The following is a 26116-nucleotide window of genomic DNA, read 5'->3' on the forward strand; positions in this document are numbered from 1 at the left end:
CTAACTTCCTTTGAGTTCAGGATCTGAATCAGAGTCAGAGGAGGTTGACTGCAGCTGGAGGCTGGGGGCTGCTAGGAAAAAGGCAAGGAACAGGAATGTACTTGACCTTGGAGAATTCCTGTTCCAGGGCTCCCATCCAGGTACCTGAGGATCCTTCATGTAGATCACATGTTGGGGCGGTGGGCACAGCAGCTCCCCAAAGGGAATATGACCGGCACAGGCCTGGGACTGGTATTCAGGAGGTGGGAGGCTGGCCACATGTGCACAGGGAGGACCTGAGAAGACATTGTCCAACCATCTGTATCCCAGGATCCTGTGAAGGGGCCTCTCCATAAGGACAAGGCCAGGGCTTGCTCCTTGACCTCCGGTTGGCCTCATGAATAGTGGAGCATAAGTCATGCAAATTTATAAGCATTTGGAGACATTGTTGCTGCTCTTCTTTATGCCCCTGTGCTTGCGACCCTGGGCAATTGCTTTCGGCTGTACATGAGTCTTCTCACCACTTCACATTCAAGGAATTCCCATTCTTGTAGGAAACTCCCGATTTCCTGGTCACTCTAAGGTTTAATTAACTGGCCTGTTGGCTTTTCTGATCCCTGGGTTTATTTTTCCTCCTTTACTTCCTGGGGGGTTGCCAATGATTTCAGCCTGAAGTGTCTATTTTAATTCCTGATAAAAATGTCTATTTTCTCTGCAGCCACAGGGTTCTAATCCAGGGTCAGCAAAGAGCTGGTGTCCAGGGTCTTTTGAGCATGGGCCACTGCCTGTACTCCTTGCTTGGCCCTTGCAGTAAACCTTTCTCTGCTCCAAAGCCCGATGTTTCAGTTTGTGCGGCTTCACTGTGCATTGTGCACATGAACCTGCGTTCGGCAGCACAGGCACTTACTCTGGCATGCTGGAATTCAGCAGAGTGTTTGCTCCTCTCTGCTCTGGCCGTTTCTAACTGCTTTTTCAACAGATTTTCAACCAGTGTTCATGTTTTAATCTCACATCCCTATATCCAAAAAAACATGGTCCTACCAATTTCTGAGTCTTTTGGTTGTTCTGCAATACAAATGAGGTTGCTTATCAGCTTTCGACACTCTGAATTTAGGGCTTTCTCCCATCTGCTAATTTTCTCATCATTTTCTCATTTGCTTTCCAATTCAAGTTTTGTGAGCTGTTGTCTCTTTTCCAATTTTCTTGAGTGTTTAAGTCTTTTCAGCAAGACTTTTTACTATTATTTTGGTGAGCTTTCAAGAGACGGCAGAGGTTAAATATCAATCTTCTAACTTTAACCAAAATCAAGACTTTAATACATAGGGACAAAGGTCCCCATTTGAAAGAGGAGGGTGGGATGGAGCAAAGGCAGGGCCACTGATACCCTTAGGAACCTAACAATCCACCTAGATCCACAAACTATTCAGAGTTGCCTGGGAAGCTTTGAAATCTCAGTTCACACTAGTTAGCCCAGGGGGAATTCTCATCACAGTTCTCTCAAGGAATGCATTCAAACGCAAGCATTTTGAAGTAAATCATTTAATCTCTATACAATCTCTGTACACTCTGTACAAATCTCTGTATAATCCCTCCACAGTTTTTTACCTCTAGGAACCAGGGTCACTGCAAAGAAGGAGGGCAACCCAAATTGGTGCCCCAAAGGAAAATTTAGTACCTATTCCTCAATCTGTTTTCTGTTGAGAGTCTATCCCCTCAGTGATTCCCACTGTCCACAAGTATCGGCTATCTTATCAGACAGCCTTTGAGCTGGCTGATTAATCTAAACTCATATAGAAATGCACTCCCTGACTCTACTTTTTAGCCTCAGAACTTCATTTAGTTCGTTTGATAGATTTTCCTGTCTTTGTCTACTTCAAGTTGAGTCTAACAGATTGAACAGCTTATTTCAAATTAGAGAGAGCAGGAAAAATAAGAAGCTTCCCATTCAAGGTCCCAAAGGGTCTTCTGCCTTTCCCCTCCTTGGCAAGCCAGGGAGTTCAGTCCCAAGTGTCTCCTTGCCTGCTGGAAGGAGTGTGCCAGCTGACTTTACCACAGCACCACCTTGTCCAGGAACCAAGTTTTGAGGTGTGTTTAGAGTTAAATCTATTAGAATCATCTTTTGTGTTTTTGTTTTTTTACTTGCAGAGCCAGCAGAAAGGCAGCTAAACACAGGGTCTGGGGTTTTTTCATCAACTAACAGACATCAGCTTATAGAGAAAGATAGGTCATATAAAGTCAAAGCTATTAAGTCAACTACAATTTAAGTGAACAAATTACATTTTCTACTGCAAACTCATTCTGCAGATTAAAGAAACACTGCAAAGTTATATTTGCTTTGCAGTAGAAGGGAGTTTAAACATGAATGATCAGCTCAGGGAAAACAGCTAGTAGCAGTGGACATCTCAGGAAAATTTTCAGTGTTTCTACTGAACATCGCAAGAGACAGAGCCTTACAAATTATAATTAAATAAGACTTCTCCTCCACTGGTCTGGGCTGCTTATTCCTGATATCACCAGAGTGTACATATTCCTGGCTCTTGACTTCTGAGCTTACTGTGGAGGATAATGATCAGCCTAATACTTTGAAAATTTCAAGTATTTAATGTAATAGGTTTCTTGACCACCACCCCCCGCCAAAAAATGCCATTATAGCCCATATAATTTCTTTTATTTGGGTCAATTGTGAGTATAAAATTTTAAAGTTACTTTTCAAAGGAATTTTAAAGGAAAATAAAAATAGAAGCCTCTAGCAAGCAAAGGGGCACTATGCCTTGACCATCTTCTCTTTTCAGAGGCGAAGGCCTTCCCAGAGACAGTCTCAGGGAATACCAGCTAGTTATGCATCACCTCAGCCTTTCTACGGGAGTCAGGAAGATGACAGAGTGCCCACCCCCTTTATTTTTTCGAAGTCCTATTAATATAATTTAAAAAAAGTTTTCATCAGAAACAACTGACAATATTTAGTCGGTTATTTTCAGACTTTAGTTGGCCTATCATTCAGAATTCAGAACTGGAAACCAAGATCTAACTTGCCTCTGCCCTGGTCTGGCTAACGACTACAGATTTAGTAGGCCTGCAATCCGTCTGAAACAGTGTATCCCAAACAGAAACGTTCAGATGAGCTATATTGACACACAGTATTTATGTTGATTTTTTTTTGGTAATTACTTTAATCAGTATTAGAAAATACAAGAAATTAAACCGATGATTTCACTCAAGCGAAGTAAATGCAAATTGACTTAAAAATTAGGTAAATAATTCAGGTGGTACTCAAGTATGGCAAAAATCAGGAAGCCTGAATAGTTGAAGAATGGCTGGATTTATTCCAAGGAAATGAGGTCTATAAACTGCCACTTCACTTCTACGTCTACTGCACCCGTTTCTGATGCAAGGAGTGGACCTAAGGACCACCACCACCCAGCCTATGCTCCAGGCCCACTTTCAAATGGGGGCAAATTCACCATACAAAATTCACAGACGGCATCAGCAGAAGTAACAATACCAAAGCAACTGACGGAGCAGTGAAGAGGAGGAAAATGCTGAGCGTTTTTCCTTAATGTAGTAGGGTTAGGAGAAATTTTATTTTTAAAATGCCCTGTATTGTTCTTAAAGGATTGTTTGTGCAACAAAAAACATAAAAACTTGCAAGTAGAACTCATTTTGTTTTACAGTCCAGACAGTTTAAAACAGCTTCTTCTTAAAAGTACCTTTATGTAAATCGTCACCATTTCAGTAAGTAAATGCAGGCCTACAAGTTCAGGGGATAAAAATGGTCACATAAGCTGAAGGGGCCATCAGGATGTGTCCTTTTTTGAATATGAATAGCAGGAGTAGTTCTACTCTTTAAAAGAAATTAAAACAGCATATCAACAGTACAACTCACTGTAGGAAATAGATAATATCCCTTCATCTTTGTAGTTCTACTATTTATTCTTCTAGTTATTCACTCATTCATTCAAAAACATTTAAGGGCTTACTATATGTCTAAGGAATTACTGCCAGCAGTGAAAAAATTCTTTTCCTCATCAGTTTGACCTAAGAATAAAAGAAGCAAAAACATCATTTTGCCATTTTTGGATTAAAATTCACAACTTCCTAGAAGCTATTCTGGATCAACTCTACTCTATGCTAACAATGCCTTTACTGTCTCTTCTTGGTTCTTATTTTATACACTATTCAACAAAGTTGGTTGCTGTGGCAGGCAGAATAATGTTCCCCCCAAATAGGTTGACTTACAATCGCTAGAGGGCTTTACAATTGTCAGTGGAGGCTACTGGAGAGTAAAACTAAACTAGGTGGTCACACAGGGAAAGAAGCCGAGTTTTAGCATCACTTGCCATATAAATGGCCTCACATGTTCCAGGTTAGCAAAGAAGCATTGTAGTTGACTTAGAGATAGCCATCCAATTTTAGATCTCAGGTAAGTGGAAAAGTTTCACAGTATACTCTGTGTTGATATGCAAAACTTTGTTAATGTGTATGTTTTGTTTGGATCTTTATCTTATTTTTTACTTACTAATGCTATTTAGTAAGCACTTGAGAATGTGGCAAGCACAGCATTTATTAGAAATACATGGTAGAGTTGCTGGCAATGTGGGTCTGGATTTTTGCTGAATTTTGGATTAGGAAACTTTCTTACCTTGAAACCCCTTGAGCAATTGTGACTTAAACCAGAGTTTAGTCCTTGATTATTTCCTGTTAAGGGACTCTGGAAATCTTCCACAGCATGTAACAGTAGGGCTAAACCTAAAGAAAACACTCAACAATTAGGTGTTGTTGATTGATTTCACCCTATGTTTGATTGATTTCACTCTGTAGACTCAAGTGAGACTAAATTGTTCGCCATTTTTCTCATTTAGTATTTTCTTCAGTTTCCTGGATCCCAGGAGATTTTTAGTAGGTTTTGGATGAGCCAACAAGGATTTCTGACCTCCATTCTCAGAAAATGTCTGGCCTCACCTCAAATCTGGATTTGACCATTACAGAGGGTGGATAGGGAGCATCATCACTAGACTGAGGGTCAAGTACACTTTGTCATCTTGGTATTAGTTTTTGTCACAGTTCCTAGCATGCTAATTTTCAAATAAATGATTTTTGGAAAAAAATGTATTTACAACCAGGTATCATGTTGAATACACAAATATAGAAAATTAAGTCATTTTTTCCCCGTTATCAGAGTTTAGGTTGGCCTTCTGAATTAATGAGAAAATGTTTTCTTGAGTATTTGTGTTATCTTGCAGGGTGGGTAGGACTGTATTTTAAAGTTAAATGACTAAAAGTACTATTTTTGGTTTTTATTAACGAGCCTGGGTTAGGGCTACAGTTGAAAACCTCTGGATCTTTACAAATCATGCAGTTTATTTAAGCAGCAAGGGTTGTATTGCTCTCAATTTCACTAAATCAACATTCATTAGGTATAAACAATTAAAGCGCAAAAAGCCTTAAAAAAAAAAAAAAAGACCATAACCAAAACCTGTGTAGTCCCAAAGCAGCATGGAGCTGTACAGGCCGGAAGCATCCATTTAAATTCCTGAGTTACAAGGAACATCACCCCTACATAAGCAAAAATTTACAGTGATTTTATCAGGCATTTCTCACACCTGTTAAAATTATAAGCATTATTTTAAAAAGAGAGCGAGAGAAGAGCAGAGGCAACATGAGAAGAATGGAGTTGGCTGCTCCAGAGACATCTGCAGAGGACACTACATATTTCTTCTCGCCCTGCACGCTGGACGGTAAACCGGATCTTCTGGGACTTGCTGGGCAGCCGACATTTTCCGTAGCAGGAGTTTCACTGTCAAGGTCTGAAGGATGTTAAACGCTCGGGCCAAAGGCCAGGCGGCTCTTTACCGTCAAGTTAAGTAGCGGTGGGAACGAGCGGAACAGCCCGATTCCCCTCCAGTGCAGAGTATGGACGTGCCTGCCCCTCCGGCACCGAGCACTGCAGAACCGGCGATCCTGGTCCCACTGTCCGGCGGGAAAGCCGGAGCTGCCAACCGTCCGGCGCGCCCCAGCCTTCCGCCTCCCGGTCCAGCCCGGCGGCCCGGCCACCTCTGCTTCGGGGACGCGGAAACCCCGTAGGAGCAGGGCGGGCGGGGAAAGCGGGTCTTCTACCGCTTGCTGCAATATTCTTCCGCCGCAGAGCAAAGAGTCCCAACATCCCCCACCAGGGTCTTGGGATGTTCAGCAACGCCGTAAGATCGGCAAATAACTAAATTTGGGTTTTCCCACCGATTTGCTTAGGATATTTTCTGAGATAAGCACCCCAGGATCACAATTTTGTGGCTGGTCGAAGAACGACGGGAAAATTCCTCCGCAGAAAACGGGTCCCGGCCGCGAGCCTATAAAAAACGGGTGGTGCGGCCCTTCTGCCTTTCCAGTCAGGCACTGAGTGGTTCCTCGGATCATGTCTGGTAGCTCCGCGGATTATAACAGGTATGCCGCTTCCTCGGTGGTGGTGGTGCTCGTGCTCTGTGGCACAGGTCCTAAGGCGCTGCAGGAGGTTGTAATAGATGGAGAGGAGGCAGGGAACCCCGGGTTCATAGGCGTGGCTTTGGGGTACAGTACTCCTGTGTTTTGTCGAGAAGCTTCCATGATAGGTAGGGCCCGGATTGTGGGGAGACGGGTAAGAAAACGAGGTGGTGAAAGAGTGTGTTTTCCCGAAGACGCCTTGAAATCGCGGCCGTTTCCCCTGCCCATACGGAGCCCGGCATTTATTGGCAGCCGTGGCGCAGTCCGCAGTCGGTACGGTGTAACTGGTCTGTCTAAAGCTCTGTTCGCGGCCAGCGGCGCGGTTTGGGAGCGCTAGTCAGTAGGTTGGGTGGGGGCCGGACGGCAGCGGCGGCCGGAGGCCGGATGGGGCCGGGCCGGCAAAGGGGCCCCGGCGAGCCGTTGGCAAGGCCTCGCCGGGCCTAGGCCCGCGTCAATCACTACGGCTTGCGCATTGTTAGGGGCGGAGCTCGGCGCGTGGAGCTCTCGCGAGACGGGGCACCGCCGAGAGGGGAGCGCCTGGCGCTCAGGCCTGGGGGGAAGGGCCGGCGTCCGTGGGGCCTTTCCGGGCGTCCCCGCTTCCTAACCTTTGAGCGGCCGCGTAGTACATCGTGTGCCCTGCGGCACCAGCTGCCTTTGCTCGTTTGGGAAGTGTACACGTGCGGGGGAGAGCGACCGGATGAGAAAGGGCTTCTCTTCCCCTCAGTGTGCAGTTTGCAGGGGTTTGGGGAAGGGACGTTCTCCTAACAGCAGTATTTTTGTCAGCAGAGAACATGGCGGCCCCGAGGGAATGGAGCCCGATGGTGTCATCGAGGTAAGAAATGGGTGTGGAATTTGGAACTTTGGAAAGGTGAGTTTGTTCATCCGTTTATTCCTTTTTTTTTTTTTTTAACTTTTCAGAGTAACTGGAATGAGATTGTTGATAACTTTGATGATATGAATTTAAAGGAGTCTCTTCTTCGAGGCATCTATGCTTATGGTTTTGAGAAGCCATCAGCTATTCAGCAGAGAGCTATTATCCCGTGTATTAAAGGTAAAAGAACTCGTTGGCGCTTCTTAAAAATGAATTCCCTGTTCTGCATAGGACCTGCACCTTTTTCTCTTTAATATGGGAAAATTATCTTTTGGGGGACTAGCACCTATTTGTATTCCTTAAAGTGAAATGATGGCAATCATCTTTCGGGACTGACCTGAAATGAAGAGAATACTCATTGCTGATCACTTGATTATTTGGGCATAATTCGTGTTCCAAATGGAATACGTGGTGTAAACTAGAAGTGGCGGTTTGATGTGGGATCGGTAAATGTGTATCCTACTTTTTTTAGGGTATGATGTGATTGCTCAAGCTCAGTCAGGTACTGGCAAGACAGCCACATTTGCTATTTCCATCCTGCAACAGTTGGAGATTGAGTTCAAGGAGACCCAAGCACTAGTATTGGCCCCCACCAGAGAACTGGCTCAACAGGTATTGATAGTGTAGTTCAAAAAAACTGCTTGCGTGTTGTACAGGTTTCAGGTTTCACAATTGTGAAGAATTTAAAGCTTAGTATAAATTTGAGCCCTCCTTTTAACTGTGTGCATGCAGGGAGTTTCTGTTGAAAGCTAAACAGTCAAACGGGAACTGGGTGTGCAGGTATGGTTTGCAGGGTTGTGTAACAGATTGAGAAACAAGTTTTTGTTCAGGGTGGACTAGACCTGTTCTCATTTTCAAGTTTGAATGCAGTTGTGCAACATGAAAACTACAGTGACATGTTATTAGACTGTCTTAGTAGTTTGTGATGTATCTGTTGCATGCTGTGTTTTCAGAGCTCACTGCCATATTGGTTTGAAGTAAAACCTTGGTAATACATCTGTAGGGTTTATTAAAGCCAAGATTACGTCGCAGTGCTACGGGAAAAATTATTGTTTTACCATGGTTTACACTTTAATACACAATGAAGAATAACAGTAGGAAATGTTTTTAGTTACGTAGCTGGTACCTGGGGCAACAGGATCTCAAGTTTGACAAGGCACAAGATGTTTTCAGGGAAGTTTATCTTGAGGCATTTAGATTGGTCTGCATTTTAAGCTCGGAAGTAGTTAAGTGCTCTGCATGCATTAAAGCTGTTTGTAGACCAGATATTTGCCATTATGCTTTGGAAGTTAAGTCACAGAACTAGTAATTCTGCTGGATAATAATCAGGCTTTTGGCTTTCAGATCCAAAAGGTAATTCTGGCACTTGGAGACTATATGGGAGCAACTTGTCATGCCTGCATTGGTGGAACCAATGTTCGAAATGAAATGCAAAAACTTCAGGCTGAAGCACCACATATTGTTGTTGGTACACCAGGGAGAGTGTTTGATATGTTAAACAGAAGATACCTTTGTAAGTATTGCTTGTCGAATATAGTTTGGTTTTACTATTATAAATAAAGTAAATAGCATGCCTGAAAACCTAGAGATGATAGTATGACTTTATTTTAAACAGCTCCAAAATGGATCAAAATGTTTGTTTTGGATGAAGCAGATGAAATGCTGAGCCGAGGGTTTAAGGATCAAATCTATGAGATTTTCCAAAAATTAAATACAAGTATTCAGGTGAGCTTTATTTCACTCCCACTCTTAAAATAGCTGGAGGTTAGGTTTAATGCAGGTATTATTACAACATAACTGAAGTGTTCTGTTGTCATTCCCCCTGAAAGCAAAAGCAACTGATGCATAACGCTCACAATTCCATGCTCAGACAGAGATGCTTGGTCTCAAAGATTTTTTTTCGTCGAGTATTGTGCCAAGTTGTGCTAACTACTTGTGTGACGTGTGACAGCATAATGAATTTTTTTTTTTAAGGTGGTGTTGCTTTCTGCCACAATGCCAACGGATGTGTTGGAAGTGACCAAAAAATTCATGAGAGATCCCATTCGAATTCTGGTGAAAAAGGAAGAATTGACCCTTGAAGGAATTAAACAGTTTTATATTAATGTTGAAAGAGAGGTAATTTGTCTAATTGTCAAACATAAAAATGTAGCCAGGTTTTTTTTTTACCTTCTTGAATAAGCACTGTGCTAAAATTACAGAAACTAGGATCACATCTTGGTTTTTGTAATAATGCTAGCAGAGTACACACAAGAAGAAGAGTAACTGCACTAGGTTGTAAAAGACTGGGGTGGACCTCTTTCTTAATGTCCAATGTCCTTTGTCTTAAGATTTGGTGCAATATGTCTTTAGACCAATCTAATAATGAGTTTCTAATGAATGTAAGTTGGAAACAATCATGTTAATTACTGTTAACTTTCTCTTTGAAATACTGTAGGAATGGAAGTTGGATACACTTTGTGACTTGTATGAGACACTGACGATTACACAGGCTGTTATTTTTCTCAATACAAGGCGTAAGGTGGACTGGCTCACTGAGAAAATGCATGCCAGGGATTTCACAGTTTCTGCTCTGGTAAGAGGTATTCTAACCTAGTAATGGTAACTTAAGTCTACCTTCATTAAAGCAGGATTTAGACTACAATATAGCTGCTAAGTGCTGTGTTGTCGTTCCCCCTGCTCAAAATAAAGTTGTTTCTTAACTATACCTGTCTGCTGTACCCCTGTAGCAGCCAGGGACGCTTGGTCTCATACATGTTGATAAGGTTAAATGTTGATTTGATTGGTGATTCTTGAATTAATAGGTTTGTTCCTTTGCAGCATGGTGACATGGACCAGAAGGAAAGAGATGTTATCATGAGGGAATTCCGATCAGGGTCAAGCCGTGTTTTGATCACTACTGACTTGTTGGTAAGTCTTTCACTGCTCTTTTTAATTCACCAAAAGTTTGTTTGGGGGGAAGGTTTTTTAATAACCTTTACCAATTCTAGGCTATTTGGGAGAATAAAGAAAAGACCACACTCCACAGTGAGCTATACCACTTAGTATAGTTCATTACTATTTTGTGGCCTACATTACATAGGTGTCTAGTATTTCAATTAGAATTTGAACATCGTCATTGTATTTCAGGCTCGTGGGATTGATGTGCAACAAGTGTCATTGGTTATAAACTATGATCTACCTACCAATCGTGAAAACTATATTCACAGGTAAGTAGATGGCATCTTGACTTTACTGTACTGGTAAAATTCATATTTTGCTTTTCTACTGACTGATTTGTCTGAAAGGTAACCTCAAATCAGGGAATTGAGTAATATGACATAGTAACTTGGTAGGGTGTAATTAAAATTGTACTTGGGAAGATTGGTCATACACAGTGGGAAAACAGTTGTGAATGTTGCCCAAATTGTGGACTCTGTACATACAGATAAGGTTGTTTTAGATCGGTTGGTCTTAGCTTATTTTTGAGCTGTATTTTTTAGTGATGCTCGTGTCCGTGTCCATGCGCTTTCTTGGTGATTCCTCTGTAGTTGGGATTTTCTTGGTGTCATCTGGTAGCAATTTGAGCAGTCCCTGGTTTAGTTATAGTGGCTTTATCCCTAAATAAATTGAATTGTACTTTGTTATATGATGTAAAAAAAGACTTTTTAAAAAATACAGGGGTCGATAGCAGCAGTTGATGACGAGATGGCGCTCAGAAACGGCGTTGACGTAATTTAGGACGTGGAATCATAAGCGAAACAGCACACTGTTTGAATAAAGAGCGAGTCGGTATTTATATTTGTTTTTCTTTTGTCATGATTATTTGATATTTTAAGATGCTCCAGCCAAGGCATTTTGTATACTAGCCTATTAGGTGGTTTGTATTGTCTGGTTTCTATCAGGAACGTTAGAAAGCTGTTTTTGGAGGTAAACACGTTTGAGTAATTTCAGTTATAACGTGTGAAACTGAGCAAAAAAGCAGTGATAAGTTTGGGTCACCATACCAAATATTTGTTTTCCCACTGGAAAAAGTTGTAAGTTTTAGACAATAGTTAACCTTGCAGCATTTGTATTTGCAGTTTACAGTTCCAGAAGTGCGTCGAAATGGATTACATAACTGTTCTTTTTGTTTTATCCCTGGTGTTTTACATCTGTCCCAGGCTGACATCTGCTCTTGGCTGGCCCACTTTGGTATGGGCTTTAAATTCACTACCCCAAACACAATACTGTCATCTGCTTTAAAAAAAAAAAAAAAAATAATGCTCAAGATACTTGATAAAATCTCATTTTGCAGCCAGACAAGCCTTGAATCCTTTTGGCACTAACTGCAAAGGAAGATTTTTTTCTCTAGATATTGATTAGCAGCTAGTGCTCCAATTAGAAGCACGAACTATAACCTTGATAAGTAAACAGCAGCTGCTGGTTAACAAGTGGATCATCATGTTCAGTAGTTCATGCAGCATGTGAAGTAGTATATTCTAATTGCTGATTTCTTTTTCTTACACAGAATTGGCAGAGGGGGTCGATTTGGGAGGAAAGGTGTGGCTATAAACTTTGTTACTGAAGAAGACAAGAGGATTCTTCGTGACATTGAGACTTTCTACAATACTACAGTGGAGGAAATGCCAATGAATGTGGCTGACCTTATTTAATTCCTGGGATGAGATAGTTTGGAATGCAGTGCTCGCTGTTGCTGAATAGGCGATCACAACGTGCATTGTGCTTCTTTCTTTGGGAATATTTGAATCTTGTCTCAATGCTCATAACGGATCAGAAATACAGATTTTGATAGCAAAGCGACATTAGTCGTGAGCTCTTGTGAGGAAAGTCGTTGGCTTTATCCTCTTTAGAGTTAGACTGTTGGGGTGGGTATAAAAGATGGGGTCTGTAAAATCTTTCTTTCTTAGAAATTTATTTCCTAGTTCTGTAGAAATGGTTGTATTAGATGTTCTCTATCATTTAATAATATACTTGTGGACTAAAAGATATAAGTGCTGTATAAAATCAGCCAATTATGTTAAACTAGCATATCTACCTTTATTGTGTTTGTCATTAGCCTGAATAGAAAGGCCCTTAAAATTGATTTTTTTAGAAAGCATTTGAATGCATTTTGTTTGGTATTATATTTATTCAATAAAGTATTTAATTAGTGCTAAGTGTGAACTGGACCCTGTTGCTAAGCCCCAGCAAGCAATCATCCTAGATAGGGTTAAACGTTTACCCCAGTAAAATTGCCATATTGCACATGTCTTAATGAAGTTTGAATGTTAAATAAATTGTATATTCACTTTAAAGGTGCTTTAGTCATTTTATTTTAAATTGTTCACAAAAATACATGCTGAATATGTTTTAACAATTCTGAGTTAACTGCTGCATGACAGTTGCGCAGAGGTCGATCAGCTGTAGATGTTCATCAGCACCATCTGCTAAACATTTATCAACTTCCTACAAGAAAATGAAAGATTAGTAAGTAATTTCCCTTTCAGGTGTGTATGCTGTGCTGAAATGTAGAAGATGCCTACTTACAGCAAGTTTTTCTGTAATAACAGATTTCTGTTTATCAGAAAGGTTATCATTTTCTACAACCCCATCATGAAGTTGATTTACAAGCTGAGTTGCTGCATGACCCTCATCTATTAAGTCCTGTAGCAGAAAAAGAAAATGATTTTGGTATGATTTCCATCCCTCCCCACCAGTTTAGTAAAGTGTCTTTACCTTTACCACAGCTTCTAGTTTGTCAAAAGAGCCACTCTGACATGCAGCAAATACTCCATCAATTGTTTCAGCTGGTATTACCTAAAATAATTAAAGAATGAATTAATTAAAAATAAAGCATAAAGTTTCTTGGTGAAGATGGTTGACTTGTTTCTCTGCCAAGCCTGTGCAAACTCCCTGGTTTTCTATGCTAGGACATGTGCCACTTCAAGCGTGGAACTGCTACCTGATAAACTGAATCCATACATACGGAGTTGGGAGGGCAAAGAACTGACAAAGGGTCAGCTTTAACCCTTATGCTCATCTGGTCTCCAGACAGGTGATGGAGAAAGCTACTGGACCTGAAACAAACTCTGGAAACATCCTGTTTCTAAGATGCCACTAACAAAATGCAGAGATGGGTTGGTTTATGTTTCATTACAATACAAAATGAAACCTGAAGACAAGGGTGTGGCACAAGAGAATTGCTTTAATGATTTAATTATAAGTTGGATATGACCCTTTTTCCTTTGTAAGAAAAGGGATATCTGTTAACATATCTGACATGTTAGATGTTAGATATCTGATATCTGCCACATCCCTGCCTGCCTGCAGCATTCTGCTAACTCCCAGAATGGTACAAATGTTTATATTCCCTCAAAATTCATGTTAAAAATCCCTAATGTATTTGGAGGTGGCACCTTTGGCAGGTGATAGGAGAGTGGAACCCTCATGAATGGGATTAGTGCTCCTAAAAAGCTCAGAAAGCTGCTTTTTGCCACAGGATGGTGCAGAGAGGTTAAGGCCATCCGTGAACTAGGAGTCTACTCAACTAGGAAGTGTGTCCTCAGGCACTCAATCTGTGGGCACCTTGATCTTGGATTCCCAGCCTCTGGAACTGATTTTTGTTTATAAGCCACTCAGCCTATGGCATTTGTTACAGCAGCCTGAATGGGACTAAGCACATAATAAGCACTCCATATATATATAAAAATTAAAAATTTTCTAAAAGCCACAGAAAAGCAAACTAAAAATTTCAGAATATCCAGTGCTCTTACCCCAGCAATGTCTGTGATCACCTTTTCTGTGACCTCCTTTCCACCTGTTAATCGAGTAGCACTTTGAAGAAATGTAATGGCTTTCCTTAAGTCTCCTTCTGACACTTTAACAAGATGAGCTAGTCCCTGAAGAGAAAAAAGTTCTTTAACCTGTTAATGGCCAATTAAGGATGTACTGGGGGAAAAACAAAATCTATTTCCATTTTTGAAGAAATGTCAGTTCTATAGCGGCAGAATTCATGGAGACAGCCATGATTACATACAGCAAGGAGAATTCAAATTACAGTTAAGTTCTGTTATAATGAATAAGGGCCTATACATTCTATTACTGCCAGAATTTCATCATACCAAATTAGTCCTTGCAGTGGAGTATGGGTATAATGACAAGTGGAGTACGCTGTCATGCAGAGATTGGCTGTCGCAGAATTTGCATCCTAACATGAAATCTGCCTCAGCTTTCAGTCTCTGAAGTATTGACAGATAATAAACTTCTAGTAGCAACAGAAAGGCTGAACCAGTAATTCCTAGACATTGTTTATTTAGCTTAACTTTGCCTGAAGAGTCGGCATCAGAAATTGAAGCAACACAAATTTGACTTTCAGGAAGTGCCTCTTCATAGGCATTCATCAAAGGAATTAGTAATTTACAATAGTAATAACAGTGATTACCTCATTGCTAATTTTGATATGTTCTTTATCAGCGATGTCTAGTAATCGCTGCTCTTGAATTTTATCTGACAGAGGTTTGAAGCGGAATTTAGAACATCTAGAGGTCAGAGGTTCAATTATTCTGTAAAATATTGGAAAAAACAAATCAGCGGCTAAAGAAGAAACTCCCCAGAAGAACTCATTTTTGTCAAGAACAAATCAAGATTTGATGGAGATAACTGATTCACTTTGTTACAAAGCAAAAACTAACACACCTTTGTAAAGCAATTTTACCCCAATAAAGATGTTAAAAAAAAAAAAAAGATGTGATGGAGAAACTAATGTAGCCTTGAAACATTTAAATTTTTTCTCTCCCTATTTGGGTCTATCAAAATAAGGCTGCCTTGCATCCACCTTGAGGGCATTACACATACCGACTGACATAGTTACAGATGAGACAGAATCGGGTGGTTTTAGACTCTTTCTCCATGGTACGTCTTAAAGCTGCCTGAGCAGCTGAGGTCATAGAATCTGCTTCATCCAGGATCACAATTTTAAAAGGAGGACATGGCTTCCCACTGATTCAGAGAAACACAAAGGAGTTATAATTCACACATCATTATCACAATCTAATTTTGGAACATTCTCATCACCCCAAAAGGAAACCCTGTGACCCTTAGGAGTCATTTTTTCCTCTCCCAACTGTCCCAGCCATAGGCAATCAGGAATCTCTACTTTCTGTTTCCACAGATTTGTCTATTCTGGACACTTCATATAAATGGAACCACATGTTGTCAACTTAATACATTGTCTTTTGTGATTGGCTTCTTTCGCTTAATGTTTTCGAGGTTCATCCATGTTGTTGTATATCATTACTTCATTTCTTTTTATTGTCAAATACTATGGCAAATGGATGGATATACTACGTTTCATTCATCCATTCTTTAGTTGGATACTGGGTTGTTTCCATGTTTTGACTACTGTGAATAATGCTGATATGAACATTTGTGTATATGTGTATATGTTTTCATTTCTTGTCAGTATATATTCTAGGACTGGAATTGCTGGGTCATATGGTAACTCATAGGAGAACTGCCAAACTGTTTTCAAGATGGCTGCACCATTTTACATTCCAACCAGCAATGTATAAGGGTTCCAATTTCTCCACATCCTTGCTAATACTTGTTATTTTCTGTCTTTTTGATTACAGCCATCCTAGTGGGTGTAAAGTGGTATTTCATCATGGGTTTGATTTGCATTTCTCTAATGGCTCATGACGTTGATGAGCATGTTTTGATATGCTTATTGACCATTTGTGTATTTTCCTTAGAGTAATGTCTATTCAGATCCTTTGCCCATTTTTAAATTGGGTTGTCTTTTTATTATTGAGTTGTAAGGGTTCTTTTCTTTTTTTTTTTTTTTTTTTTTGCGGTACGCGGGCCTCTCACTGTCGTGGCCTCTCCGGTTGCGGAGCACAGGCTCCCGACGCACAGGCTCAGCGGCCATGGCTCACGGGCCCAGCCGCTCCGCGGCATGTGGGATCCTCCCGGACCGGGGCACGAACCCGTGTCCCCTGCATCAGCAGGCGGACTCTCAACCACTGCGCCACCAGGGAAGCCCCGTAAGGGTTCTTTATTCTTGATCTAAGTCCCTTATCATGTATGTGATTTATATACATTGTCAATCCAAGGTGGATATCAAAAATTGTGTTATTCACTTTCTACAAATTCCTAAGTGTGCTCTGATATAAATTTAAATATATGCCAGGTACCAAAAATTTAACCTTGGAACTTTGCAACCTAAGGAATATACACAGTTGCGTAAACACCCCTATTCAATTATTATTAGTAACAACTCCTTTTTCACTCAATGTGTCCCAGTTTGGACAAGGTTTTACATTGTCACCAACTATGAAATATACACTGAAGCTTAAGATATATGATAGGACTTTAAAAAAATAACATAATAGCAAAAATCAGGATTTTTATTATGAGTGTACAACCAAACCATCACATTTGATTAATAAATACTCCTTAGACAAATATCGATTAAAACCCCTTGACAGCTAAATAACTTAAAATTAGTTACTATAATGGAAAGGTCATTTCTAGGTTTAAATAATTTAGATAAAAATACAATATAACATGAAAAAGAAGTTGAAAATCTGGCAGAAACATGTTTTTTAAACAAATACAATGACATGGCATAGAGAAGGGAAGGTGAGCTTACTTACTCTGAACGGCTTCCTGTCACAGTTAATTGGGCAAAATTCTTCACTTTCTCTCTAACTACTTGTATTCCACGTTCATCAGATGCATTTAACTCAAGAACTCTTAATCGAAAAAGTTCAGGCCTATGTCAAAATGAAAAAAAATTATGAAACATCACAGAGCATATAAGTAACCCAGGTTTATACCATATTTTAACATTTGTACATTTTTCAGTAGTTTAAAATACACCTAGTAAACAATATGAATAGAAGGTATACAATTCATTCTGTATTTTCTCTTTTGCAAAGGCATACAGTTAACATTCTGGCTTTTTTCCATGCATTTAAAAAAATAGATGATAATGTACTAAATTTTAAGTCAATTTTCCACTTTGGACTGTATCATAAGCATCTTGCCATGTCATGATAAACACTGTAAAAACCATTTTAATAGCTATATAACTTTCTAACCTAAGATTGTACCATCATTTAATTTACTTAACATACTTCTGTTATTAGACATTTAGATAGTTTTAAATATGTTACAATTTTAAATAATGCTGCAATGTAGCATATTTTGAATTATTTCCATAAAGTAGTTTGCTGTAAGGAAAATTACTGGATCAAAAATGAACAGTTAATTTTTAAGTGAGTTTTTTAAAAAAAATTATTAAAAGTAACTGTAGGAAAATCTGAGAACACAAAAGAAAATAAAAATACCTGGCACACACTGCCAAACCCTGTTTTGAAGACTTCCTTCTAGTTATTTTTCTATATATATGTGTATATTTTTTTTAATAGAAAAAAAAGAGTTGGGATTTTGTCTTTATTTTTCCTAAATAGCATGATACCCTACGCATTTTTCTATGGGCATAAACATCTAGAAAGCTCCGTGCATGTATTTTCTATTTTAAAACCACATATACTATTAAATGTGGAATTTATAGTTAAGTCCTTTTAGGTCTATCAAGACAAACATTTAAAAAAAATATTTTACAAGTTATATAATTTGGACTAACCTACTGTAGAACAACCAATAATAAACTATACTTAACAGTTTCATGATGACTACATCGCTAAGGATGATTCAGACTGGATCTAACTGATTGAGTTGTAGAATAATCAAAAAAGCTCTCTTAAAATTTCCTTGGGAAAATGAAAGTTGCTGTCAAATAAAATCCTCAGTTCAGAGCAGCTTCCCCTTTTGTCCTCCTTCACATTTCAACAGAACTGATTATCCTTATATATTTGGTGGTTTCAGAGGCATCTAATTATCTTCATGTGTAGGATTTCACATGTACCCTTAGGCCATATGCCTGATATTAAAATTCTGGATTAATTAAAGATAGCCTTTGTTATGTTGGTGCATGTTGCACAGATATCAGACATGGCTGATACGTGTCTTTTAACCTTAGGTAAAGGGCTCCTCTAGTACAACAGTTGGCTAAGCTGAGACAGTCAGTCTAGGACTGAATAAGAAGGTGGCTCATAGAGATTTTCTGCTGTACCTGGAATCATACTGCCTCAACTACCACACACTCTTATACTCAGGATACTTGAGGGCAAGGAGCTGGCCCAGCCACTCGAGAGGCAGGCCCTGGCAAGTCCAGAGCAAGAAGGAACTCAAGAAGGGGTGGTGCGCATCAGTAGCATCAAATAGCAAATTCTATGACAGATGTGAACACGACCACTAAAAGTCATGAAACTATCAGCATGACTGGAGATAGGGTCTTCTGGTTTCCAAAATCATAATGAAAGAGCTAAAGTGATGAAAAAAATCACAAGGCTCCTTGTAGTACACTCAAACATTTGAACACGGTTCAGAATAAAGGTTACAAAAGATACAGGCAAGCTAATTTATTGGAGGGGAGGAACTGGAAATGGGTCAGCTGGATTATTAAAAAATTCAGAACAAAAATAAACCCAACAACCTCAGAAAAACCAAATGCAAAGTTTTAGAGAATGAAAAGCAGTACCAGAGATTCTTAGCGTCAAGTCTTTAAAAAAGAGAGAGAGAGAGAGAGATTTCAACTTACCCAAAGAGTTCCCTAGCTGCTGCCAAAATAGTGGATGTTTTTCCAGTTCCAGGTGGGCCGTAAAACAAGAGATTAGGGAGCTGTAGAAGTTAAATTTTATTTTTTTAAAAATTGTATTCTGGCACAAATAGGTGAAAGTGACTGAAAATGTCTATGGAACAGTGCAATGACTTCCCTAATAGGGCATATATATCTGAATACAAGGATTTCTTAATATAACTGGTATCACAGTAATAACAGTACTAAATCCTGCTTTTTCACAAACACCATCATTTTTCCCTAAGAGATCTTTCTAATATCTTAAGCTGAATCAATATTTATGATTGTTCTACACCTAATCTAATACTTAGGTGGGATTTTCAAAGCTGGAATTAAAAACCTCTTATTTCTGAAGGGAATACTAGGCTTCTGTCAGTTCCCTGTCCCACACCTAGGCTTAGGACTGGGCAAGATGTTATATTTTATAAAGATGTCAGTTGCTTCAAAAGGAACACAGACCAAATTGGATTGGGCCAATACTGAGGAAAAAGGAATGAAAATGGCATACTGGGGCTTTGCATGAGCTAAAATTCCAAGAACAGAAATATTAAAAAAAAACAAGCATCTTTTAAGTGCCAGGCCATGGTCCACATCATGATTACATACCCTGCCTGTAGGGATACCCGCATGTATCAGGGAGATTTCATCAGTGGAAGACAGGATAAGATTAAATAACTAGTTATCTTCTTTTATACCTTAAGTCTAGCTGGCTTGGCGCCTATCAAATAGGCAACTGATCTGTGGTACAGATTAACAAATGTACTAAATTCTAATGAGCACTGTAATTAAACTGTACATTCTTTTTTTCTTTTAATTTTATTTCATATTGGAGTACAGCTGATTTACAATGTTGTGTGTTTCAGGTGTATAGCAGAGTGATTCAGTTATACATATATCTATTCTTTTTCAAATTCTTTTCCCATTTAGGTTATTACAGAGTATTGAGCAGAGTTCCCTATGCTATATAGCAGGTCCTTGTTGGTTATCTATTTTAAATATAGCAATGTGTACATGTCAACCCTAAACTCCCAATCTATCCCCCCACCACCGCTTCCCCCCGGTAACAATTAAGTTTGGTCACTAATTCTGTTTTGTAAATAAGTTCATTTGTATCATTTTCTTTTAGATTCCGAATATAAGTGATATATATTTGTCTTTCTCCATGAAACCATACATTTCTTTCATGTACGGAAATCACTGCACATAGGAAACTAAGCAGTATAGTTTATTTGCTTCCACTCTTGCCTAACCTTCCCCGCTCCCAGCCATTCATTCTTCACCCAAATCAGATGCCACTCTGCTTGCTACTTAAAGCTATTCACTGTATTCATACTCCACTTAGAAAAACAAAACAGACAAAAAAAATCACCCTGCTTACCATAACCTACAAGGATGTCCATGATCTGCTCACCACCTCTCACACTTTCTAAGTTCCAACTTACAATGGCCTTCAACAGCTAAGCACTTTCTGGTCTGCACATATGCTGTCCCCCATGAGCTGGGGTATGACTCCATTCTTCTGTCTGGCAACTCCTACTGCATTACAAGTCAGAAGCCTTCCCTGACCTCCCAATCTAAAGAGGGTTTCCTCTGTTATTCTCTCACTGGTCTTTGTTGCACTTGATGTAATTTGCAATTATTTATTGTTATTTATGTAACTGTTAGGTTTAATTGCAAAATACCCATTCACCTCACTATATGAGAAGCTTGAGAAGGTGAAGAACCTTATTTGTTCTATTCACATCTATATTCTCAGCATCTTCTACAGTACTCAGTATGCACCAAGTAAATAAACCAACATATAAATGTATTAGTTAAAAGACTATTACTGTTACACTGGTAACATACAGCTTAAGATACAAACTATGAGATTCACTATTTAAAAACAAAAGCAAAAGCAAAACCTCCTAGGCGTCTTCATTTTTAAGGTTGTAACTGTTATTTTGATCCAACTACCTCAGTAGTTGTAATGATTCATCCAGTCAACTATTACAATAATTTAAATCCTTTAAAACATGGTTAAATTACTAAACCCTACATTATGTAACAGTCTGATGTGTATATATATATATATATATATATATATGCATTTAAGAACTGTACATGGACTAGCAGTTCTAAAAATCGATTTCTGAAAAATCTCTTATAATTCTACTGTAAAACCCTTTAATATAAATGAAGGAATGAATTTTTTCCTTTACCCTTTAGAGTTAAAAAAATTACTTCAACTTTAAGTTTCAAAAACCTTAAGTCTGAAAAGAAACAAATCATTAAACAAGTGGATAAAGAAGAAAGTTCTTAGTTCAGCCTCATAAATTAGATGGTATAAAGAACTGGATCATAATCCCACTACATTTGTCAAAAGAGTTGAGAACCCCAGCAATTAAAATACATCATGGGGCTTCCCTGGTGGCGCAGTGGTTGAGAGTCCGCCTGCCGATGCAGGGGACACGGGTTCGTGCCCCGGTCCGGGAAGATCCCACATGCCGCGGAGCGGCTGGGCCTGTGAGCCATGGCCGCTGAGCCTGCGCGTCCGGAGCCTGTGCTCCGCAACGGGAGAGGCCACAACAGTGAGAGGCACGCATACCGAAAAAAAAAAAAATACATCATGTCCTGCAATCTGTGTAAATATTACCATGCAATTTAAATTATATACTATTATAAAATTAAAAGCTAAAGATATTTGGATCAAATCAAAAAAATACTGGTAAAGAAAAAGATTTTCAACAGTTTTATAAATATAACTTCTTTCAAAATATATACTGTTGCAGTGTAATTCCAGGAAGAGACCAATGGCAGCAAAAACCAAGGAACCTCTAATTCAAAGCAGCCAGGTTGAGAGGAGGGAAGAAAATCTTGGGAATAAAGTAAAAACCACATCCCACTTTCACCTGCAACTGTTTCCCTTCTTCCACTAAGTTCTTAAAACACTTTATCATATACAATTTTAAATTGCTAATTCTTCATATGGTTTGTCTCTGAATTAATCTAAAATGCAAGTCACTCAATGACATTTTATCCCACATATCACAGCAGGGGACATGATGCCATAAGCAGAACTAAAGACTCAATTTTTTTTGTATTGTAGTTCAAACCAAATCCTAAAATTAAGTGAGCAATCATACGGTCAAAGAATCTTTGACTCTCCCTTATAGTGCCTATATCATTATCTATAATTCTATAATTTATTTTGCTTACGTGTTTATTCTTCTGTGTCTCTCCCCACCAAAATAAAAGCTCACGAGCAAAGGGACCTAGCCTGTCTTGCTCAATGATCTCCACTTGAGTACCATATAACAATGCCATAGAACAGAAAAGGAGATGCTCAACAAATATTTGTTGAACTAATCATCCATTGTACAAATAGTAATCAAGGGCCTACTGTATATACAGGATAGTATTTAAAGGGGGCCGGAGGCTATAAAGGAAGAGGGTGAATAAATTAAATCTCCCAATGACTTTAGACAGCATCTGCTACTCACATCAGCTCCTTCTAAAGACTTTTTTAGCACTGCAACCACTTCTTCCTGGAAAGCAACTTCATCCACATATTTTGGGCGACTGGAGAAAAAAGAGAGAGAGAAGTTATTCAGTGTATTATAGTAGCCACAGAAGTCTCTCCTTTTGCTAAAATATCAATGATAACTCTCTCATATCAGTATGAAATGAGAAACTTTCATAATTGGATGTGGAAACCCCATCTATATTTACTTTATGCAAATATATACTGAGGAATGAAGTAATTTTTCACTTTTCCAGGTGCATTGCTTATATCTGTTGTGCTTATAAAAACTATGCAAAAGGATTTTATAACATCACAAATGCCAACTGGTTCAAAATGTAAAATGAACATTTGCCTAGAAAGTAATATTATGTTTTGACAACGTGCCCCTAAACTAAAAAGGGAGACCTATTTAGCAACCTCAAGATAGGTAACAAAGTTACATATATGTTACTATGTTGTTAATGGGTTAATACCAATTTCTCCTATCACCTAACTGCACAAAAAATGCATACCTATTCACTTCATTGAGGGTTAACAAAATAACAAGTTTAACCAATATGGAGTGTAATTTTTGTCTTACATTGTTAACTAATGATGTTAAACGAAGTTATACTCCCAACCCTAAGTCAGGCTCTGTGCTTAGCTAACTAAACAAAAGTTTTTCTTTGATTTATACTTTTCTAACTAATCAGGCCAACGCTGGGCAGATATTTTATGTCAGATAATGTTATCTTGGAAAACCAGTGTATATTATAAACCAGGGTTTCATATTAAAATACCTGCAGAGTCCAGGCAGATAACAAGAGTGAAGAATTCGAGTGTAAGACAAGAGACACTAGTAGGGACTATGGTGAAGTGAGGAATATATACCTTTCCAAAATGAGTAGTACACACATCCATCTAAGTGTTTTCAGGTGAGAACTTGCATCTAGTGCTGCCTAGTCTCCTAAGTCTGAAAATCTAGATTTTTCCCCTTATCTAATTTATTTAATTAAAAGTTTCTAGACTTTTATGTGAAATTTCCAATTTTTAAAAGCATTGTTGGTGCCAAACAAAACTTATGAGGGCCTTACTTGCCTTATAAGTAATCTGTAATCCTTTGGTAATAACTGAGGGTACACCAGGGGTTCCAACTACTTGTTATGATATCACTTAGCTGACTGAAATTTAAGAGCCACTTCAGGGGCTTCCCTGGTGGCGCAGTGGTTGGGAGTCCGCCTGCCGATGCAGGGGACGTGGGTTCGTGCCCCGTCCGGGAAGATCCCACGTGCCACGGAGCGGCTGGGCCCGTGAGCCATGGCCGCTGAGCCTGCGTGTCCGGAGCCTGTGCTCCGCAACGGGAGAGGCCACAGCAGTGAGAGGCCCGCATACCGGGAAAAAAAAAAAAAAAAAAAAGAGCCACTTCAGGTGCTGTTTTTGCCAAAAATGTATAAACAAAAACTCAACAATTTTCAGCTATCAGTAATGAAAAGAGGAACAGATTATTTGGACTTAAGTCGAACTCCTAAGAGCTTATAGAAACTGTTTTCTTCACTGCTGTATCCCAGCCCCAAAAACCATAGACCTGAGTTACAGAGAAGGCTGTAGTTCATTCAGAAAATACGTGAATTCAACTAGATTATTCTAAGGTACATTTCAGTTCCAAGGTTCTATGACTTATATAATTGGGTGACTTTTAAGGCAACATTTAAACAAGGCAAATCATCCTCCTCTTAAATTAAAAAAAAAAAGTGATCAAAACTGGTCAGAGAGATAATTTATTAACTATTTCAACAAAAACAAAAGCGTTCTTACTATTTTTCCACCCACGGAACAGGTTTAGCTTTCTTGTTCTCTCCACTACTTCTGGCAGTGGCAGCTACTCCTCGATCCTTAGTCAATGGTGGTTTACTGCTGATAGATGTGCCTTTTAGAAATGCCTGCATGGTTACTTCACCCTGACCAGGTGCAAGACAGAAAAGGAAAAGCTCTTTTGAAACCATCATGAGGAAGTACAGCCTGAAAGCACACTTAACCTTGTGCAAAGACATTCAAAAAATATTAAATGAAGGACATCACCCCATGACCTAGCATCCTTTGAATGCATTCTACTGAGGACTACAGGGACAGGAAAAAGGCCAAAGTGCTGAAGGAACTTAAAATCTACTTATAGGGACTTCCCTGATGGCACAGTGGGTAAGACTCAGAGCTCCCAATGCAGGGGGCCCGGGTTTGAACCCTGGTCGGGGAATTCGATCCCACATGCATGCCACAAGCTAAAGATCCTGTGTGCTGCAACGAAGATCCTGTGTGCCGCAACTAAGACCCGGCACAGCCAAAATCTATAAATAAATATTTTTTACAAATCTACTTATAGTGAGGGACTTATAGAACAAAGTTCTATAACTTTAACCAACTTTTTGATAACCATGATGGCATTAATGGCCAAACTGTACATGGGTCTCAACAGTCTCTTCCGTCATGGGCCTAACTCTAGCTCAGACCCTGGAATGAACTCAGCAATTAGGAGGAGTACTGGGACCAAAAATGAGAACCTCCACTTCTCTTGGGCCTAAAGCGCCGCTGGAGAGCCTATTTTATGGGCAGAGCCCGTGCCTGCCTTCAGACAGAAGCTTTTGTGGGGAGGGGAAGGCGGGAGGGGGGGCGAGGGGGGAGGCGAGACACTGTTGTTAAAATGGAAACAGCTGTTTTTCTCATAGCATGCTCATTTGAAGAAACCAAAACAATTTGGAAAAGCATGAGGAGTTTTAAAAATTCAAAATCTCACCCAGAAGATAAGCACTATTAACATTCAGGTAAACGTTCTGCAGGCAGCAAAAGGCTGTTTTTAGGGATAGTTTGTCTGAAAATCCCCAGCATTAATGGCAATTCTATTTTTTTCACTGCTGTGTCTCCAGTGCCTGGCACAGAATAAATGCTCCATAAGATTTGGTGACTGAATTACCACTTATCAGACTCAGTTTCGCCTTCTGTAAATGAGCTAAGGCCCATTTCATAAGGCAACTGGGTCAAATAAAAGAATCGTGCAAACACACAGCTCTGTGCTTGGCATATGGGTATAATCAATAAATAAAATAAATTGTTAACATCTGTAAACAACTAAGGTTTTTAACGTTATTGGATTACTCAGTCCCTGCCACAGGCTGCCAAACAGTAATACCGCCCAAAGCAGGGCTCTGAACGATGCTAGACTGAGCCACCCGTAGACCAAGGAGTGCGCAAGAGGTGGAAGACATCACAGGGGCATCGAGGGCACAGGAGTAGAGGAAAGCGAAGGCAGTCCTCGCAATTTCTCCGGCTGGTCACCTGTTCTCCCCGGCTCCCCGCGTGTGTCCCCCGGCACTGCCTGGGCCTTTTAGCTGCACGTCGTGAGAGCTAGGACGCCACCGGCTCGTTCCTGAGGTTTCCGCAGCAGGGAAAGGACGAGGTGGTCGCGAAGTCTTAGCCCCGTTCCCCAAGCGGAGACTCTCAGGCCCAGGAAGCCCCGAGCCGCCAGAGTGGCGGGGGGAAACCCTTACGGTAGCCGCCGTCACCAAGCAGCCTGAGTTCCCGCCACCGAACAGCGGCGAAAGGCAGGGCGGGAACACGCCGCACGTCAAACGTCACTTCCGGCCTGCTGCGCGCG

At 39.8% G+C, this 26116-nt stretch overlaps 2 protein-coding genes, 4 non-coding genes and 1 pseudogene across 10 annotated transcripts; 5 read left to right on the forward strand and 2 right to left on the reverse strand.

Annotated features, from left to right (window-relative positions):
* LOC141278639 (putative uncharacterized protein MSANTD5) lies at positions 1-6139 on the reverse strand (annotated as a pseudogene).
* A 165-nt stretch (positions 6140-6304) lies between these two features.
* On the forward strand, positions 6305-12454 carry EIF4A2 (eukaryotic translation initiation factor 4A2). 5 transcript variants are annotated; one of them, XR_012331421.1, is made up of 12 exons: positions 6365-6414; positions 7234-7282; positions 7369-7501; positions 7794-7933; positions 8666-8834; positions 8937-9046; positions 9296-9439; positions 9759-9896; positions 10142-10231; positions 10451-10530; positions 10982-11092; positions 11811-11900. XR_012331421.1 is itself a non-coding variant. In XM_033855615.2 (11 exons), the coding sequence occupies exons 1-11, from the start codon at positions 6386-6388 to the stop codon at positions 11953-11955; spliced, it is 1224 nt and encodes a 407-aa protein (XP_033711506.1). In that variant the 5' UTR covers positions 6305-6385; the 3' UTR covers positions 11956-12454. The 5 variants fall into 5 exon arrangements, 3 of the variants coding, with proteins under 3 accessions (XP_033711506.1, XP_033711505.1, XP_033711507.2); XR_012331422.1 differs by having other exon boundaries at positions 10982-11088; XM_033855615.2 differs by lacking the exon at positions 10982-11092 and having other exon boundaries at positions 6305-6414; positions 7237-7282; positions 11811-12454.
* Positions 7624-7692, forward strand: LOC117312276 (small nucleolar RNA SNORD2). The gene has a single exon (XR_004526533.1). It is a non-coding gene; the product is annotated as a small nucleolar RNA SNORD2 (small nucleolar RNA).
* Positions 9489-9667, forward strand: LOC117312272 (small nucleolar RNA SNORA81). Its single transcript, XR_004526529.1, has one exon. It is a non-coding gene; the product is annotated as a small nucleolar RNA SNORA81 (small nucleolar RNA).
* On the forward strand, positions 9946-10077 carry LOC117312244 (small nucleolar RNA SNORA63). The gene has a single exon (XR_004526503.1). It is a non-coding gene; the product is annotated as a small nucleolar RNA SNORA63 (small nucleolar RNA).
* On the forward strand, positions 10258-10397 carry LOC117312259 (small nucleolar RNA SNORA4). The gene has a single exon (XR_004526517.1). It is a non-coding gene; the product is annotated as a small nucleolar RNA SNORA4 (small nucleolar RNA).
* A 143-nt stretch (positions 12455-12597) lies between the features above and the next one.
* RFC4 (replication factor C subunit 4) lies at positions 12598-26076 on the reverse strand. Its single transcript, XM_004322338.4, has 11 exons — positions 25798-26076; positions 24286-24428; positions 22469-22547; positions 18948-19027; positions 16936-17055; positions 15137-15280; positions 14724-14844; positions 14056-14181; positions 13019-13099; positions 12830-12946; positions 12598-12748 (listed from the first exon to the last, which is right to left on the reverse strand). The coding sequence occupies exons 2-11, from the start codon at positions 24414-24416 to the stop codon at positions 12653-12655; spliced, it is 1095 nt and encodes a 364-aa protein (XP_004322386.1). The 5' UTR covers positions 24417-24428; positions 25798-26076; the 3' UTR covers positions 12598-12652.
* Positions 26077-26116: the final 40 nt, after the last annotated feature.

Source organism: Tursiops truncatus, chromosome 4 (genome assembly GCF_011762595.2).
Source record: "Tursiops truncatus isolate mTurTru1 chromosome 4, mTurTru1.mat.Y, whole genome shotgun sequence".
NCBI classification, from domain to species: Eukaryota; Metazoa; Chordata; class Mammalia; order Artiodactyla; family Delphinidae; genus Tursiops; species Tursiops truncatus.

Coding starts and splice junctions, on each gene's coding strand:
- EIF4A2 (XM_033855614.2), top strand. CDS start 6,386: ATGTCTGGTAGCTCCGCGGATTATAACAG. Junction 6,415..7,233: donor AGCTCCGCGGATTATAACAG/GTATGCCGCTTC, acceptor TATTTTTGTCAG/CAGAGAACATGGCGGCCCCG. Junction 7,934..8,665: donor CCAGAGAACTGGCTCAACAG/GTATTGATAGTG, acceptor TTTGGCTTTCAG/ATCCAAAAGGTAATTCTGGC.
- RFC4 (XM_004322338.4), bottom strand. CDS start 24,416: ATGCAGGCATTTCTAAAAGGCACATCTATCAGCAGTAAACCACCATTG. Junction 17,056..18,947: donor GCAGCTAGGGAACTCTTTGG/GTAAGTTGAAAT, acceptor ATTTTGACATAG/GCCTGAACTTTTTCGATTAA. Junction 13,100..14,055: donor TGATCACAGACATTGCTGGG/GTAAGAGCACTG, acceptor TAATTATTTTAG/GTAATACCAGCTGAAACAAT.